This window comes from Medicago sativa, chromosome 2 (assembly GCF_051527215.1).
Source record: "Medicago sativa cultivar Bolivia chromosome 2, Bolivia_mono, whole genome shotgun sequence".
Taxonomy (NCBI): Eukaryota; Viridiplantae; Streptophyta; class Magnoliopsida; order Fabales; family Fabaceae; genus Medicago; species Medicago sativa.
In genome coordinates this window covers 58,959,735-58,978,684 of record NC_140750.1, presented here as the reverse complement: position 1 = coordinate 58,978,684, position 18,950 = coordinate 58,959,735, and the positions used below count along the sequence as shown (strand labels likewise).

General features: G+C 38.0%; 1 protein-coding gene across 1 annotated transcript; it reads right to left on the bottom strand.

Annotated features, from left to right (window-relative positions):
• Positions 1 to 310: 310 nt before the first annotated feature.
• On the bottom strand, positions 311 to 3,832 carry LOC146949334 (LRR receptor-like serine/threonine-protein kinase EFR). Its single transcript, XM_085745385.1, has 2 exons — positions 1,090 to 3,832; positions 311 to 806 (listed from the first exon to the last, which is right to left on the bottom strand). The coding sequence occupies exons 1-2, from the start codon at positions 3,761 to 3,763 to the stop codon at positions 451 to 453; spliced, it is 3,030 nt and encodes a 1,009-aa protein (XP_085601511.1). The 5' UTR covers positions 3,764 to 3,832; the 3' UTR covers positions 311 to 450.
• Between the last annotated feature and the right edge of the window lie 15,118 nt (positions 3,833 to 18,950).

Below are 18,950 nucleotides of genomic sequence, written 5' to 3'. Positions count from 1 at the left end.
TCTAGAAACACTTTTGATGCTTATTTCTACTTTTTCTAATGCAACCTAAGTATACTGTTCACAGCTCAGGCAAACCTTGTAAGGCAATACACTCATCTAAATGTTTAGCCATATAGAACCAATGGACAGAAAAATGGAACAGAAAAAGTGAAATTTTTAGATATTGATTTTTCAGTGATAATATAAAAAATATTTTTATATTCATAGATATCACTTTTTTCTTATCTAATTTCAAACAATGATATTAAAAATAATTTCAAAAATTAGTTTTCTTAAACCAAAATTATATTACTTGCATATAAACTAACAATTTTTCCAAACAACACCATGGATTTAATGCATATGACTACAAATACAAATTATTTTCCCATTACATAGAAAATTGCAGTTCAAAGTAATGCAACAACAAAAAAAAACACTCCATCAATGGCTACAGACAAGCAACGGATCCTAGCATGGAAACATTGATTTGATTTCATTCAACTTTGCTATAACATCTTTTATCAGCATTCGATGAGCAGGAAACTCTTCAGAACATGCAACTCCAATTATTGCAAACATCTCTAAACAATTCCTAATCTTGTTTTCCACAATCCCAGTCTCATCTTCTGCAAATGGCAAAAGCAAATGTGAATCTACTATCTCAAAGATTCCTTTTGGAACTTTCATCTTACAGAATGCATGTAGACTAAGATTTCCAGAAAACATGCTATTTGTTGGTCGCTTTCCAGTGAGCATTTCTAATAGAAGAATCCCGTAGCTGTAGATATCGCCATGAGGGGATACTTGGCCACCCGCTCCATACTCTTCACAAACAGCAACATCAACAGTTTAGGAAAAAATGAACGAAACGAATGTGTGCGTGTGTGTACATATATCAAATTATAACTCATTGATCATAAATAAAGCAATTTAAAAGTAAAACATTGTATGCGAAACTTTTTCATTCATACCTAATATAAATCACAACAAACTATTTACCAGGTGAAAATATTTCTAAAATAAAACATAGGATATAAAGCAATTTATTTGGTGGAAATATCTTGCCTAAAAAACAATAAATTATAACTACAAAGTGAAAGAACTTACCAGGAGGAACATATCCTATAGTTCCCTTAATTGTGGATGAATTAACTTGACCTTCACTTGAATATGGTGTGGCTCCATGAATTAACCTAGATAATCCAAAGTCTCCCAAGTGGGCTACCATGTCATCATCAAGAAGAACATTGTTTGGTTTAACATCACAGTGAACTACAACATGCTCCGTATCATTGTGAAGGTAATCCAATGCATGAGCTACATCAAGAGCAATGTCAACCCTTTGTGTGAGACTAAGATTATGAATTCCAGACTCTTCGTTATCGTGCAGAAGCTTTTCTAGACTCCCCTTAGGCATGAACTCAAAAACAATAGCCTTGAACTCGTCACCCTTATAATCAATACTTGAACAACATGTAAGAATCTTGACAAGATTCCGGTGCTTCATCTTTCCCAATGCTTTGCATTCAGCTGTGAAACTCTTTGTAGCTCCATGTGCTTGAAGATTCAACACCTTCACAACAATAGGTCTTTCAAAGTAAAGGAGAGAACCTTTGTAAACAGAGGCAAAGCTTCCTGTCCCGACCAAATTGGATGAAGAAAACCCATTGGTGGCTTCATGTATCTCACCATAAGTAACCCTGAAGTTCCCATTTTGCAAAGATGGTGAAGTAGGTAGCCTTTTGGACTTTCGCGCGAGAAAACAGAGAATAATCACAAGTGCAAATGCGATTAAAACCCCACCAACTACACTGCCAATGATAAGTTTCTTTTTGAAAGGGTTTCTACGTTTCTTGGAGGGCACCTTAAAACACGGAGGAAGCTTCAATTGAGATATTCCTCCACAAACGTTCTTGTTTCCGGTTAGTAAAATTGCTGAAACATTTCTAAATACACCTCCTTTTGGAACCTCGCCATAGAGATTGTTAAAAGACAAGTCTAAACTATTCAAATATGTTAGATTTTCTAGTTCAGAGGGTATAATTCCTGAGAAATTATTTTCAGAAAGGTTTAATTTTTCGAGGGACCTTAAAGAGGAACCAAAGAACAAAGGTATAGCTCCATGGAAGAAGTTACCTCCCAACCAAAGTTCTGTCAATGCTAGGCAAGAAGCTAAATCCTTAGGAATTTCACCAGACAACTTATTCAAGCTTAGATTCAATTGAGAAAGTTGCTTCAAGTTACCAAACTCTGAAGGAATGGGGCCGGTGAAGAAGTTGTTGGACAAGTCAAGAAATATTAAAGCATCTAGATAGCCTAATGTTTGATTGAGTATATCACCACTCAATTTGTTACTATCCAGATATAATCTCTGCAATTTGGTGCAATTTCTTATGGTAAATGGAATGCTTCCTTCCAATTTATTGTTAGATAGATCTACTCCATACAGCAAAGTAAGATTGCCAATGGTTAATGGAATGTTACCGATGAATTTGTTACCAGCCATGGCCAATCCTCCTAGATTCTTAAGCTTTCCAATTGAATCTGGAATTGTTCCCTCAAGGAAATTGTGATCAAGTTCTAAGCCAACTAAACCAATTAGTTGATCAATTGTTTTTGGGATCACTCCATATATTTGATTACGCTCCATATGAAGAAAATGAAGATGAGCTGAAAAATTTCCTATAAGATTCGGCAACACACCACCAAAATTATTGCCAAAAAGATAGATCGTTGACAATTGGGTACAATTTGTTAACGATGAAAGAAAATCCAAATCGTGAAATCCTCCACTACCAAGATTATTACCTCCAATATTAAACCACTCAAGTTTATTTAATCGACCTAAAGTAAGAGGTATTGGTGCATTATAATTATTATATGCCATATCAACGAATTGCAATCCAGTGAGGTTGGATATTGAAGACGGAAAAGTTGTGCTTATTTGAATATCTGATATGTAGATTCCTTCAAGATTGGGAAAGAGGAGATCTATATTTGATGGAATACTGCCAAATAAATTGTTTTCTCCAATATCAAAAAGTTTAATATTTGATAGGTTGTAAAGAGAATGAGGGATTTCACCTGACAAATTATTTACACTTAGAGACAGCCATGTCAAAACTGACAACCTACCCAAAGAATCTGGTATGCTTCCTTCGAAACGATTTTGTAGAAATGAAAGCTTGTTGAGTGATGAAAGATTTCCTAGGGAAGATGGAATAGTACCAACTAGATTATTGTGACCAAGAAACAACTCAGTAAGTTGCATTATTGACCCAAAACATGCAGGAACTCTTCCAATGAGTTTATTGAAAGATAAACTAATTACCTTGATATTTGTGCAGTTAGTGAGCTCTATGGGAATCTCTCCTTGAAGTTTGTTGTTTCTTAAGTTAAGAACTCGCAATCGCTTCAAACGACCAACTTGTGTTGGAATTTCACCATGCAAGTTGACATTTAAAAGGCCGAGCTTTCGAAGAAATGTTAGATTTCCCAAGGATGGTCCAAGAGTGCCACCGAATGTTTGATTTTTCAAATGCAAGACAGTGACTCTCATGTGACGACGACCACATGTAATCCCTTCCCACTCACAGAAATGTAGAGACTCATTCCATGATGGCAAATAATCTGGCACACCATTTGTTAGCTTTTCCTTCAAAGCAAGCAAAGCCAGCTTATCGGTCTTTGAATTCAAAGAAAGTTCAATTGTTGCCATTGGCATGAAATACGACAACATTTGGCTGGCAAAGCAGAGAAGAAACATCATAAAAATTTTCATTTTGCTATTGGAGAATATGTATTATTATGGGTAAGAGTAACTAAAGAATACCTTAGTGCATATATATGTGTGTAGCTTTGAGACTTGATCAGATATATAAAGGGAAGTATGTGCAAGATTTAAGTGATTTAGTCCACAGTCATAATAATTGGAATAATTATAGTAAATCATAGACTTCAATGAAATGAGACACGTGTCAAGGCTCATTCCGCGAATGCGTAAAGCAGAAAATAAGTTTTCTCCATTTTTAATCTCCATCCTTAAAATACAACAATCATTGTTCTTTATAATTTAATTATCACTTTCTCTCTCATGTTTGATGGTTGAAATTTCACTTGAGAAAACTTGAGAGAAATTTAAATCAACCTGGCCCGCCCACCATTATAGCTACTTAATTTTGAAATGTTTGAACTAATATAATTTATTTTAAGTATGAAAATTAATATTTAATTCAAGATAACCAATATCAAATCTATGATAATAAATTTCAAAATGATAATTTGTATCACTTTAATTAATAAATGACACCTGCATGCATTTGATATTTTCATACACTATTGTCGTTTCTACGTGGAATTTTCCACACAATAATAGAGATGCCAATGAGAGAAGAGAAGACAAGTTATCAAGGATCATTCCAGGAAGGCAGAGAGCAAAACGAAAGGTGGAAAATAAAGGAGAAAATGGATGGTCCAAGTAAAGATAATAAGTATACAATTCAAGAATGGTCCACGTATCTAACATGTTATAGGAGATATTTGCATACATATCTCATAACAAACACTCACTAATTCTAACAAATCAAAAGACTTAACCTTTACGAATTTTTAAATTCATTAATATCATATAAAAGAATATTCACATGCACTGCAAGACTTGATTGACTTCTAGTGAGGACACAAAATATGTGACCGGAAAGCAAAACCGCTCAGCCAATAAGTATTTTGGAACTTTAGTGGGACTTTAAATAGGTGCCTATTTTTCCTCTTCAATTCCATTTTATTGGAGTGAGTTAACACATGTACTTTGATGAACTAATTGTTCTCACATTCGTCGCGAGGGCAACATGGTGGCTGATAGCCTCTCTAAAAATGCTCAAAGCCTTTGCTCCTTACTCCTCAGAGTGGTGGGAGGATCCCCCTCTTTTGTTATCCCTTTTCTGTATAGAGATTCTCTAGGTTTACCCTTTACTTGAATTGATATGAACTAATTGTATACAGGTTCAGGCATCTCCTGCTTTTATTTCATTCGTTATTTGATAAAAAAAAATGTACTTTGATGAACTATCCCATTTTCCATAAAAAAAATTCCCAAAACGTACTGAGCTAAAATATTCAGTTCCATTGTCACTTCTTAAAACTTGTATAATGGAATTAAACTGAGTCTGCACCAATTTAATAAAATTCTTGACAATTTGTCCTACCTCCGATTTTTCTTTTAATAAATATACCCAACAAAGTCTAGTATGATCATCATTAAAGGTGATAAACCATCTTTTGTTGGATAAAGAATTAATCCTATTAGGCCCCCAAACATCACTATGAATAATAGAAAAGGTTTTGAAGGTTTATATGTTTGAGAAGGAAAAGAATTTCGATGATGTTTTGCAAGTTCATTTCACATTGGAAAGAAGAAAAATCTCAATCAACAAACAATTTCGGAAATACAGTTTTTAAATATTTGAAACATGGGTGGCCCAATCTTAAATGCCACAACATAACATCATCCTTATTATTTGAAACAAAAAAGGATTCACAGAAAGAACTTGATTGTCCAAGTTGGTGTCTAGTTTGAAGTTCATCTTCAAGGTAGTGGAGTCCTCCATTATGCTTAGCACTGCCAATCGTCTTCCCCGAGACTGAATCTAGAAACAAACAACGAGCATTAAAGAAATGTGTTTTATACCTTTTATCTCGGGTTAATTTACCGACAAACAATAGGTTACACGACATATTGGGGACATGTCAACCATCTTGAAAAGTTAATAATGGAGAAATAATGATTGAACCTTTTCCTGCCACGGCTGAAAGAGAACCATCGGCAATTTTAATTTTAAATTACTTGCACAAGAACGGTATGAAGAAAAAATCTAGACACTCCTGTCATATGATCAGTAGCACCTGAATCAACAATCCAAGTATGACTTGGTTTGGCACTAATTGAAGGGCTGACTCTAAAAAATTACCTTTTTGGGCAATGGAACCCAAAGAAAACATACGGGAAGTAGTTTGAGACTCAAGAAGATTGTACAGTTGTTCATTGGTGGACGAAAGTAAGTTTGAGAAAGATTGTTGCCCTTGATCAGAAGTATCTTGGAGTGCACGACCTTCAGTTGATGAGTTTAAAATTGTCTTACCCATCAACCCTTTAAGAAATAGAAGCTGATGTACATCATCGTATTCAAGCTGGGTGGTTGAAATGGAGAAGAGCCTCAGGTGTTTTGTGCGATAAGAAAGTACCACTTAAGCTGAAAGGAAAGTTCTATCGGACAGCAGTCAGACCGGCAATGTTGTATGGTACAGCGTGTTGGGCGGTTAAGAGCCAACACGAGAGTAAAGTAAGCGTAACGGAGATGAGGATGTTGCGTTGGATGAGTGGTAAGACTAGACAGGATAGGATTAGGAATGACACCATTAGAGAGAGAGTGGGGGTAGCACCTTGTTTTATCTTGGTTTTCGGGTGTCAAACATTGATTACGTTTGAACCTTTTAAACCGGTGATATCTTATTTTTTCTTGGGAAGGGAAAAAGTAAGCAAAACCCTTGAGAATCGAGGTCCGGGAGTTGTTTTCGCTACGGGAAGGTGTTAGGCACCCATAACGACTATAGTAACCTATAGGAACCGTCTTTAATTTCTACGCGCGCGCTTTATTTTTAAATGCTATTTTGAAATGCTTATTAAACCTAAGGATGTTCTAAGTGAAGAATTGGAGGGAGAAGAATGTGTTTGGATTTTTATTTTAGTTGAATTGAAGGAATTTTGTTCCTTGCCTACGTACCCGATTAAGGGATCAAATCCACCGTAGTTCTCTTTCAAAAATGTTTTTGTTTTTGTTGGTTGATTTTAAGTTTGAAAATGGGTTTTGAAGAATAGAAAGAGGCCTCAAGGGCATGAGATTAGAAAATAGTGAGGTTGAATTAGTGAATTGCAAAATATGGTCAAAGTTTGATTATTTTCATTGAAATTTGATTAAGAAAATGGAAAAGAAAATACAATGGGATATTGGATCCCAAGGTTTGTTTGGAAAAGCTTTGAGTGAAATTGTTCACATTTGTTTGGGAAATTGGTTTTTTCTAAGTTTAAAGCCCTAGACATTCATCTAAACATACAATCCTAAACATACATCTAAACATGCATATTCTAGCTATATAGTGATGTGTGTGCATGTGTCGGTGCTTGTGTCGGTGTACATCATTAGAGTCCATTGTCCTTTACATCATACCCTAGATACATTCTATGGCCTCTTTGCCAAGAAAATTAAAAGCATGAAAGTAAAAATATTACAAGAATTCCTAAGTATTTACATTCTAACTTTGGTACAAATCATATTGCAAGAAGAATAGAGATGAAAATGGGATGAAATGATGATGCTTATGGAATGATGAAACATGAAATGAAAAGGTTAGTAGCACAAGATATAAAACAAGTCAAAGCTATCATAACAAAAGTAAGAAAATTACCATAAAAAAACAAGCAAAAACAATGCAAAATAGACCTAAAGATTCATCAATAATGCAAGGCTTGAACAAGACCTATAATCCTCATATTTTAACAAGTTCCCAAAGAGTTTTATTTCAGTCCCAACACAAAGATTAATAGGACCTATCAAGCCATACCTCATAGCATATTTTTAGGCATATTTTCCACTTCATTTCCACAAACAATTATTTACATGACTTGTAAAACAAGAAACTAACAAACCAAACTCCAAAACAGTAAAGAACAGCACCAAATCATAGGCATACACATTGTAAATTCTCATATCAAGGGTCAATATGCCATAGCAAGATTTTGGGATCAAGAACATGCAAGAATTTCACAAAAAATTATCAAAAAGCCTCATAAAATCACAAGAAAATTCCCCATATATTTTTACCAACTTCAATATGCAACAATTATCACAAAAATACCACAAAACTAATAAGAAATATGTATGAAAATTTTTAGGATTTTTTAGAGAATTTTTAAACACAAAAACACATGAAATTTCACAATTTTTAACAAAAATAGCAAACAATTTGACAAGAAAATACCACACATTTTTTAACCAAGATTCAACATATGACAATATCACAAAAATATCAAGAAAGTGATTAAGAACACATAGGAATTTTTTTAGGAATTTTTACAAGTTTTTTAACAAGGTTTTTTAACAAAGAGAGTAAAAAAAAAAGAGTTGAATTAACAAAGAATTATTTTCATGCATTTTCATCAAGATTAACGTGTAAGACATGTCAAAATTTAATGAAAATAGCAAGAAAATATTGAACAAAATTTTTTGGGGGTTTTTTAAAGGATTTTTAGAAAGACAGTGGTGTAAACAGCTAGGCGCGATGTTAAAATAGCAATAAAAAGTGCAGAAAATGAAATCAGCCAACTAAGGCCCAAGCCCAAACTGAAAACGGGCTGGATCCATGGGTCAATGGGTTAGAAACGGGTCAAAACCTTCTTCTTCTTTATCTTTGTGCAGAAAACGTTTTCTTCTTCTCTTCCTATTGTGAAAAAAAAAGCGCTGCAATTCCTCTTCTTTGTTCTAAAGAAATCCACTACTAATTAACGGAAAACAGTCCTAATCCTTCATCTATTTGCGCAAAATCATACGAACAAAGACTCGATTCATCTTCTTCGCAAAGGAAAAGAAACAGAAGCCGGCGAAGCTTCGTAACTCCGGCACAGTGATGGCCGCAGGCACCACCGCGACGGATCTTTCGAAAACTCCCTCCGAACCTGAAACATCCTTCATTTTCAACGGATTGTTCACGCAAAAGATGAATCGAGTTTTTTGGGATTTTCCGAACGGAATCATGAATGCGTGACTACATATATTCTGATTCGAAATTCTAGAGAAGGAGAAGAAACGAATTACCTTCTGAAGCCTCTGATTCTTCTCTTTCGAATGTGTTCTGGTATGGCTGAAGCTTCGCACCTCTTCTCTTCTCTTGCCGTTGCTATCCTTGCTTCCTTCGCCTCTTCTTGTCCGAACCTTGAAGCTTTGGCTCTGTTGGATGCGGCGGTGAAATGATTGTCGATGGTGATGATAATTCAGTTCAATTGGTGATAGTTGAATGCAGATTTTGATGTTGTTGATGCTAGATGATGAAGGTTGTTGGAGATTGTGGTGGTTTTGGTGGTGGAAGATGGAGGTTTTGGTAGATGATGGAGGTTTAAGTTGGTTAGGAGAGGTGGTTAGGGTGGTGGAATGAGGTAGTTAGGGTGGCTTTGGTGGTGGTGAAAGTTAGTTAGGAATTGGTTGTGGTGGTGATATCCACGTGAATGAAGAAGAAGGAGGAAAAGAGAAAAAGAATTTTTTGTGATTTTTTGTGTAAATGATTGAAAATGAATGAAAAAAAATAATTGGTCTTGAAAATTTGACCATGGTTTGACTTATATAGGTGATGTGGGAATGTATGGACCAATGAAACGACGCCACATGGCACTGGACTTGTAACAAACTTTTAAGGACCAATAGTATTTGGACACATGGCATTTAGACTTTAACAAACTTAAAAAGGGATTAAAATGTAAATAACAAAAATGCGCGGACTAAAATGAAAATTAAAACTAAAATTGAATTGGAAAAGGTAAATTGAAAATTAACGTAAAGCGAGACGATTAAAAACAACGAAGCAGACAAGAGTTTTTATGTGAAATGACCAAAACGCCCCTAGGGACTAAAACGACTAAAAACGACTCAAATGCAATTTTAAAATGGATTTTTAACAGAGAATTGAAGCAAACACTTATTCAAACAAAATAAAAGACTCAGAGACAAACTATAGAATTTAAACAGGACTTTAACACATGAAAAGACTAAAATGCCCCTAGGGGCGAAACTGACTCAAAATGACTTCAAATGCAATTTAAAAATGGACTTTGACATAGAATTGAAATGAAGACTTATTCAAACTATTTGAAAGGACTCAACCAAATTTTTAAAAGACTGAAAGAAATTTTAACACAGGAAATGACTAAAATGCCCCTAGGGGCTAAATTGACTAAAAAATGACCTAACTGATATATTTTTTTTTGAAATGAATTTTGACATGAGATTGAAACAAGGAAAGACTCAAACAATTTTCCAAGATTAAAAATGAGTTGAATGCAAGAAATGACTAAAATACCCTTTTATGTGAATTTTGCAAATAATATTGAAATAAAATGCAGAGAAAGATGCAATTGATCAGGGACATATCAAATGACTTATAATGCAAGAAAAGAAAAATTAAACAAGTATTTTTAGGTCCAAAATTAGGGTATAACAGCTGCCCCTATTTAAGTTTCTTTGTCCGGAGAGTCAAGAGACGAAGTCTTAGAGTTGACGGGACGAAGATACTTAAATATTAACATTTGCACTGCTTTTGGACATAAAAATACACTTTCAGATTTTCAAACAAACACGAATGCCATGCAACATTTCATTTATGAATGCAAGACAATCTAACCGGAATCTACAGGCTGTGTCACACCACCAAGGGATTTATAGACATCAAGGTAGAAAGAACGGGCAACAAAATACACTTTCAGATTTTCAAACAAACACGAATGCCATGCAACATTTCATTTATGAATGCAAGACAATCGAACCGGAATCTACGGGCTGTGTCACACCACCAAGGGATTTATAGACATCAAGGTAGAAAGAACGGGCAACAACTAGACAGGTACAAGCTGTTCTTTGGATCGAACTTGCCACTTGACCGAGAGATACAAACAAGAGACGGGTACAAGCTGTTCTTTGGATCGAACTTGCCACTTGACCGAGAGAATACAAACAAAAGATAGGTACAAGCTGTTCTTTGGATCGAACTTGCCACTTGACCGGAAACATAGACAAAAGGTAGATACAAGCTGTTCTTTGGATCGAACTTGCCACTTGATCGGAAACATAGACAAAAGGTAGATACAAGCTGTTCTTTGGATCAAACTTGCCACTTGATCAATACCACAACATGTAAGTTGGTGCAAACTGTTCTTTGGATCGAACTTGCCGTTTGACCGATAACAAAACATAAGCAAAGGGTTCAAACTGTTCTTTGGATCGAACTTGCCGTTTGACCGGAAACATAGACATATACGCAGGTACAAGTGGTTCTTTTTGAATTGAACCTGGCACTTGACCAGTAACAAGATACAAATTGAGAGTCTGGTTTAACAAGATACCAATTGAGGGTAAATTGTCATTGACCCGATTTGCAAATAGACATGACCATTTTTGTTGGCCCAAGAGTAAATTGACATTGATTTGAGTTGAAAATTGACATTGACATTGACATTGACATTAGATATTGACATTGACATTGAAATTGACATTGACATTGGCTTGGCAATTGAAATTGTCATTGACATTGACATTGGCTTGGCAATTAAAATTGACATTGACATTGACATTGACATTGACATTGGTTTGGCAATTGAAATTGATATTGACATTTGACATTGACATTTGACATTGACATTGACATTGACATTAGCATTGACATTTAACATTGACATTTGACATTGACATTTGACATTTGACATTGACATTGGCATTTGACATTAACATTTGACATTTGACATTTAACATTGATATTTGACATTGACATTTAACATTGACATTTGACATTTGACATTTGACATTGGCATTTGACATTAACATTTGACATTTGACATTTAACATTGATATTTGACATTGACATTTAACATTGACATTTGACATTTGACATTTGACATTGACATTTGATATTGACATTGACATTGAATTTGACAGTTGACAGTTGGATATGCAACATGTATGTATGGTATAGCAAGATTATTGGATGTATGAGCACATAAAATGCATGATTATGCATGTATGAATGCTTGAAATGCATGATTGGCTTGTAATTTGACAGAGAAAGTTTCACAGAGATAGACAAAACATTGGAAGATTGGGCACGTAGTGGCTCGTGCTGCGACATATTCACAGGGGAAAACCTCTTTGGAGAGACCGTCGTTGAGAGACGTATCGAAACCATGGCTGAGGGCAGTAAAACTTGTAGAGGAGGGACCCTTGGAAAGTCCTTGGATACAGGTCGCCGTTGCTAGGCGTGTCAGTGCTGGGTAAACATTGGATGTTCGCATCTGTGGTCAATGCTTTTATATTCTTTTCATTCTTTTCATTTTTCAACCCCACTTTGCCTGAACCGCCCTTTCGGGTTTTCGATTCACCGGGGAATAAGTATTCTTTTCACTGCCCCATTTTTGCCTGAATTGCCTTCATAGGTTGTCAATCAGCGGGGTGCTCATTTTTGCCTAAGCCGCCCTTTCGGGTTTTCAACTTAGCGAGCTTTTCATTTTCATTTTTCATTTTTCATTTTCATTCTGTTTTTTCATTCTTGCCATTGACCACAGATCATCCTGGGGAGTAACCTGCTTGTAACATGTATTGAAATAGACATTGATATTCATTCATTCATGCATGTTTCATTGAAATGTACCCTGTTGCTCAGGTTTGCTTTCAAAATAGACAGGAACAGATGTTTTAATTTTCAAAAATGTTTGTTTCAGACATTGACATTATCAAATAGAAAGAAAGTATTTTGTATATTGCGTTGAAAGTAGAAAGAAAATAGAATTTCAAACAGTAGAAAGGCTCAAATTGATGTAAAAGAGTGAGAATCAGCCAAAGGCATGACTTCACGGATTTACAAAGCTTGGAAAATGGTAATTTTATTGGTTGGTGATACATTGAACACGATGACCGCTACATTTCATAGAAATCTTGAATTCACAAGTACAGAAGCCTCTGATGAAGACGACCATTGACAGTTGCAGATGCCCCAAGGGGTGATGGTGATTTGCCAGATATAGTTACTTGTCTTTTACTGTCAACCTCATTTTTGCATGAACCGCCCTTTCGGGTTTTCGGCTCATCGAGGCGCTCATTCTTGCCTGAGTTGCGTACAATCTCAGCGAGCTCTTTCATATTCATTTTTTTGTCCCTAACTTTTGCCTGGATCGCCCTTTCGGGTTTTCGATCCACCGGGAAGCGCATTTTTGCCTAGGCCGCCCTTTCGGGTTTTCGACCTACCACGCTGTTCTTTTCTTTTTAGACAAAGTATTTCTTGACTATATCGGCATTAACAGGATTTGGGAGTTCAACACCATCCATGTGTGTAAGAATCAGAGCACCACCAGAGAAGGCCTTCTTGACAACATAAGGACCTTCGTAGTTAGGTGTCCACTTGCCCCTTGGGTCGGGTTGCTGACTTATCCTTCTTTTCAATACAAGTTCGCCTTCCTTGAATTCTCGAGGTCGGACTTTCTTGTCAAAAGCATTCTTCATTCGCACTTGATACAACTGTCCATGAGCCATAGCATTCATACGTTTCTCTTCAATTAAATTCAATTGATCATACCGACTTTGACACCATTCAGCCTCAGTTAGTTTTGCTTCCATGATTACTCGAAGAGATGGAATCTCCACTTCTAGTGGGAGAACTGCTTCCATGCCATATACCAGAGAGAAAGGAGTTGCCCCGGTTGAACTGCGCACCGTAGTACGGTAACCATGCAAGGCAAAAGGTAGCATTTCATGCCAGTCTTTGTAAGTAGTGACCATCTTCTGAACAATCTTCTTGATGTTCTTGTTAGCGGCCTCAACTGCACCATTCATCTGAGGTCTATAAGGAGAAGAGTTGTGATGCTCAATCTTGAATTCTTCACATAAAGCTTGCATCATGCTATTGTTCAGATTGGAGCCATTGTCAGTGATGATTTTGTTGGGAACACCATATCGACAGATGATGTTATTCTTGATAAACTTGACAACCACTTGCTTGGTCACATTTGCATAGGAAGCAGCTTCAACCCACTTGGTGAAGTAGTCAATTGCCACTAGAATGAAACGATGTCCATTGGACGCTTTTGGTTCAATTCTTCCGATCATGTCAATGCCCCACATAGAGAAGGGCCATGGGGAAGATATAACATTGAGAGCGTGTGGAGGCACATGAATCTTGTCAGCATAAATTTGACATTTGTGGCATCTCTTAGCATGTTTGTGGCAGTCACGCTCCATAGTTATCCAGTAGTAGCCGGCTCTTAACAGTTTCCTTGACATGGCATGGCCCGAAGCATGGGTCCCAAAGGTACCATCATGCACATCATGCATCAACTTCTCAGCTTCTTGTTTGTCAACACATCTCAGCAAGACCATGTCATAGTTCCTCTTGTATAGGATTTCTCCGTCCAGAAAGAATCTACTAGCCCATCGTCTCAAAGTCTTTTTATCCCTGTTGGAAGCACCAGGTGGATATTCACGATTCTGCAAGAATTGTTTGATGTTGTAATACCAAGGTTTTTTATCATTCACATCTTCATCAGCTTGATCTGGCATATTTTCAATAGTAAACACATGAGCGGGTCTATCAAGACGCTGCACCTTGATCACAGGCACATCATTCCAGTGATTTACACGAAACATGGAAGACAAAGTAGCGAGAGCATCAGCCATCTGGTTTTCATCCCGAGGGATGTGGTGCAGTTCAACCTTTGTAAAGTATGTCAACAGACGTCTTGCATAGTCACGGTATGGGATCAACTTCTCATGATGAGTTTCCCATTCACCCTTTATCTGATTGATAACAAGTGCAGAATCTCCATAGATGTCAAGGTGCTTAATTCTCAGATCAAGGGCTTCTTCAATGCCCAAGATGCATGCTTCATATTCAGCTATGTTGTTTGTGCTGTCAAAGGTTATTCGAGCGGTGAAAGGAATGTGGTGCCCCTGCGGAGTTACAATGATGGCCCCAATTCCTTTACCATAAACATTAACAGCACCATCAAACACCAATCCCCATTTGCTATTGGGGTCTGGCCCTTCATTGATCAGTGGCTCTTCACAGTCTTTTGCTTTCAGGTACATAACTTCTTCATCAGGGAAATCAAACTTAATCGGCTGGTAATCATCAAGAGGTTGACAAGCAAGATGCTCAGCAAGGACACTTCCTTTGATTGCTTTCTGAGCTTTGTACACAATATCATATTCAGACAACAACATTTGCCAACGTGCGATCTTTCCAGTAACAGCAGGCTTTTCAAAGATGTACTTGATTGGATCCATTCGGGATATCAACCAAGTTGTATGATTCACCATATAATGACGAAGGCGTTTGGCAGCCCAAGCTAAAGCACAACAAGTCTTTTCAAGCATTGTATACCGAGTCTCGCAGTCGGTGAACTTCTTGCTCAGATAGTAGATAGCATGCTCTTTCTTACCAGTCTCATCTTGTTGACCGAGAACACAACCCACTGAATCATCCAACACTGACAGATACATAGTCAAAGGCCTTCCTTCCACTGGTGGGACAAGGATAGGTGGTTCCAACAGGTATTCTTTAATGATATCAAAAGCTTCCTGACATTCATCATTCCATACAACCGGCTGATTCTTTCTGAGCAATTTGAAAATTGGACCACAAGTAGTAGTCATGTGAGATATGAATCTTGAAATGTAATTCAGACGTCCGAGGAAACCTCTGACTTGCTTCTCAGTTTGAGGGGCCGGCATCTCTCTGATGGCTCGGACTTTGTCAGGATCAACTTCAATGCCTCTTTGACTGACAATGAAGCCTAGCAACTTTCCGGATCGTACACCGAATGTACACTTGTTAGGATTCAACCGCAGCTTGTACTTTCTTAGTCTTTCAAACATCTTTTTCAAATACACAACATGCTGCTCTTCATCACTTGACTTCACAATCATGTCATCAACATATACCTCAATCTCTTTGTGAATCATATCATGAAACAGAGTTGTCATACCTCTTTGATAGGTAGCACCAGCATTTATCAAGCCAAACGACATTACTTTATAACAGAACGTTCCCCACGGAGTAATGAAGGACGTCTTTTCTCTATCTTCAGGAGACATTCGTATCTGATTATAACCAGAGAAACCATCCATGAAAGAGAACACTTTAGATTGAGCAGTACTGTCAACAAGCACATCAATATGAGGCAATGGGAAGTTATCTTTTGGACTAGCTTTATTCAAATCTCTGTAATCCACGCACATTCGAACTTTCCCATCTTTCTTTGGTACTGGTACGATGTTGGCAATCCACTCAGGATATTCAGCTGTCATGAGGAAACCTGCATCAATTTGCTTTTGCACCTCAGCCTTGATCTTAAGAGCCATGTCTGGACGAGATCTTCTCAATTTCTGTTTGACAGGAGGACATTCAGGTCTTGTCGGTATCCGATGTTCCACAATCTTAGGATCTAGACCCGGCATATCTTCATAAGACCATGCAAAGACATCTGGATAGTCATGGAGAAGCTGAGTGATCTCCTTTTTTACTTCTGGCTCAAGTGCAGCACCGATCCTGATCTCTCGCTTGTTCTCTTCAGTACCCAGGTTGATAAGCTCAATCTCTTCCTGGTGAGGCTGAATGGCTCTTCTTTCTTGCTCAAGCAGTCGAGCGATCTCATACGGTATCTCTTCATCATCATCCTCATCTTCAGCTTCATATACAGGGAATTCAAAATTTGGATGAACCATAGGGTCACTGTGTTCAACGGGTTTATTATGGTTCAATCTGCATAATATGATTGGGATGATTTTTAGAAAAAGTTTTTTCATGCAGATTTTTGAAATTAATAAGAAAAATACAGATGTTTTGGTTTTTTCTGGCATTACCATTATTTCCAAGAAAAAAGCACTAAAAAGTAAAAAAAACAAAGAGTCGTGGGAAAGACGACAACTTTTTATTGATAACGGCAATGCCGAAACAAACACGCCCTTACAATGATATCACTTTCGCCTTGGGCAGAGCGAAAGGATTGTTATTTTGAAAACAAAAGACATGAGCAACAAAACACATTACATGGAAGCATGCATGACTAAAGGAACATCAATGGCTTCCCAATTTCTCACAGTGCCTCCTGGTATAACAAAAGTGGGCACGTAACTACTCCCAGCAGCACCTTCAGTAATAGCATTGATGAACCCAGCACTGTAGGAAGTTCCCTTTGAAACACCAGAGGTTGGGGAGAATCCAAGGCCCTCTTTACGCTTGTTTTCCAAAATCTGAATCACTTTGCCCCAGCCAGCAGCTTGCCCTTCTTGACCCGGAGAATCCTGAAGTACCGGCACAATCACACATACATCACTGACGGTCAAGTGTTTGTCATCCATCAGACTCTGGATATCACCTTGCACAACACAACAGCCCATGGGATTTTGCAGACATTCTGAACAAGAATCATGATCATGTTTGAACAAAGAGGCCTGGCAGAGCTTGACATGTAATGGCACCAAGGGAGTAACGACATTGCGGACATCCAACATGGGATCCTCTTGAGGAGCGGGAATCCTTTCAAAAGCCTCAATCATATTGACAGCAGCATGGTCTGGAAGTGGATTGCCGAGGACATGAGGAGCATTATTCTCAAAAGTCAACCGTCCCTTTTCTATTAGGTCTTTCACAATGTACTTCAGAGCAAGGCAACCCTCAACGTCATGGCCTTGAGCACCCTGATGAAATTCACATGTTAGATCCTGTCGGAACCTGGGAGGCAATGGATTAGGCGGAGGCCTGCCTGGTCTAGTGACACAGTGTCCTTTGGCCAGTAGAGTTGGGAGCAGCTCACCATACCGCATTGGTATTGGTGGGAAGGAAGGTTTGGGTCGGGGACCCTGTTGTTGCTGCTGTTGAGCAGGAGGCTGTTGTTGCACTTGCTGAGCGATGGCATTGACGGGCACTGGTGGTTGGCCCGGTGGCAGAGGATATTGCTGGTAAAATGGCGGGAAGAAAGGATGTTGAGAGTACTGCATGTAATGATAAGGCAGAGGTAATTGTGTGGCAGCTGCAGATGGGTTACCAGACACCATCCCTACATCAGATTCTTTCTTCTTATGATGACCATTACCATACTTCTTTGATGCACTGTTTGAAGATTCACCTTTCTCAAGGACAATAATACCATCCCGGACGGCCTCCTCTAGGCGAGTTCCCATGGTAACCATATCAGAGAAGTTGTTTGGGGCAGAGACTATCATTCTCTCTTTATATTCCTTCTTCAGAGTCTTCAGGAATGTCTGTGTTAACTCTTCCTCATCAAGTCGAGGAGAAACACGGGCAGCTGCCCCTCTCCATCTTTGAGCATATTCTCGGAAGGTTTCATCTGATTTCTGAGACAAGGCTTTAAGAGAGTCTCTATTTGGCCTCAGACGGGTATTGAATTCATATTGACTCTCAAAAGCAGCAGCCAGATCCTCAAAAGTATGGATGTTGTCTTTGCTCAAACTAGTATACCAATCTGCTGCATCATCTGTCAAGCTACTTTGGAAGCAGTGGATCATCAGTGCATCATTGTCGGCGTAGTTAGCCATCTTTCGGACATACCGGATAACATGGTTGTGCGGACAAGAAGTTCCATTGTATTTGTCAAATTCTGGCTCTTTGAATTTCTTAGGAACCTCAAATCGGGACACCAAGCATAGATCACGTGCTTTAGCAGGAGCACCAATGTTTCCTCGGCTAGCCTTGACCTCACGGAGTTCTCCAGCCAACTCCATCAACTGTCTTCTCATAGCTTCCATTGCGGGATCTTGTCCACGCGGAGTATCAACATCAATCACCTGTTGCACAGTGTGTACAATAGGGTCGGTAACAACGGTAGTCACCTGAGGCATAGCAGTGGACACAGGAATCTGTCCTTGACCAGCAAAACCAGAGACACCAGCAGCAGTATTAGGAGAGTAGTAAGCTGAGAGGCCATAAGGACGGCCGTTGGGCATAACAAACCGAGCATCAGTAGCCACAGTAGACAGTGGGATAGAGGGAATTGTTTCAGTAGTAGCTGGAATAGATGTGGCTGGTTGTTCCTGTGCAGCCATCATAGTAGACATAGTGTCATGAGCCTTAGCTAAGTCTTCTTTCATAGCAGCCAATTCGGCACGGAGCCGAGCATTCTCTTCTTCAAAGTTAGCCATGATCCT

Bases quoted from the DNA above. Each gene is read 5' to 3' on its own strand.
- LOC146949334 (XM_085745385.1), bottom strand. From the start codon at position 3,763: ATGAAAATTTTTATGATGTTTCTTCTCTGCTTTGCCAGCCAAATGTTG. The intron at 807-1,089 runs GTAAGTTCTTTC...CTGTTTGTGAAG, and splicing joins TATAGGATATGTTCCTCCTG to AGTATGGAGCGGGTGGCCAA.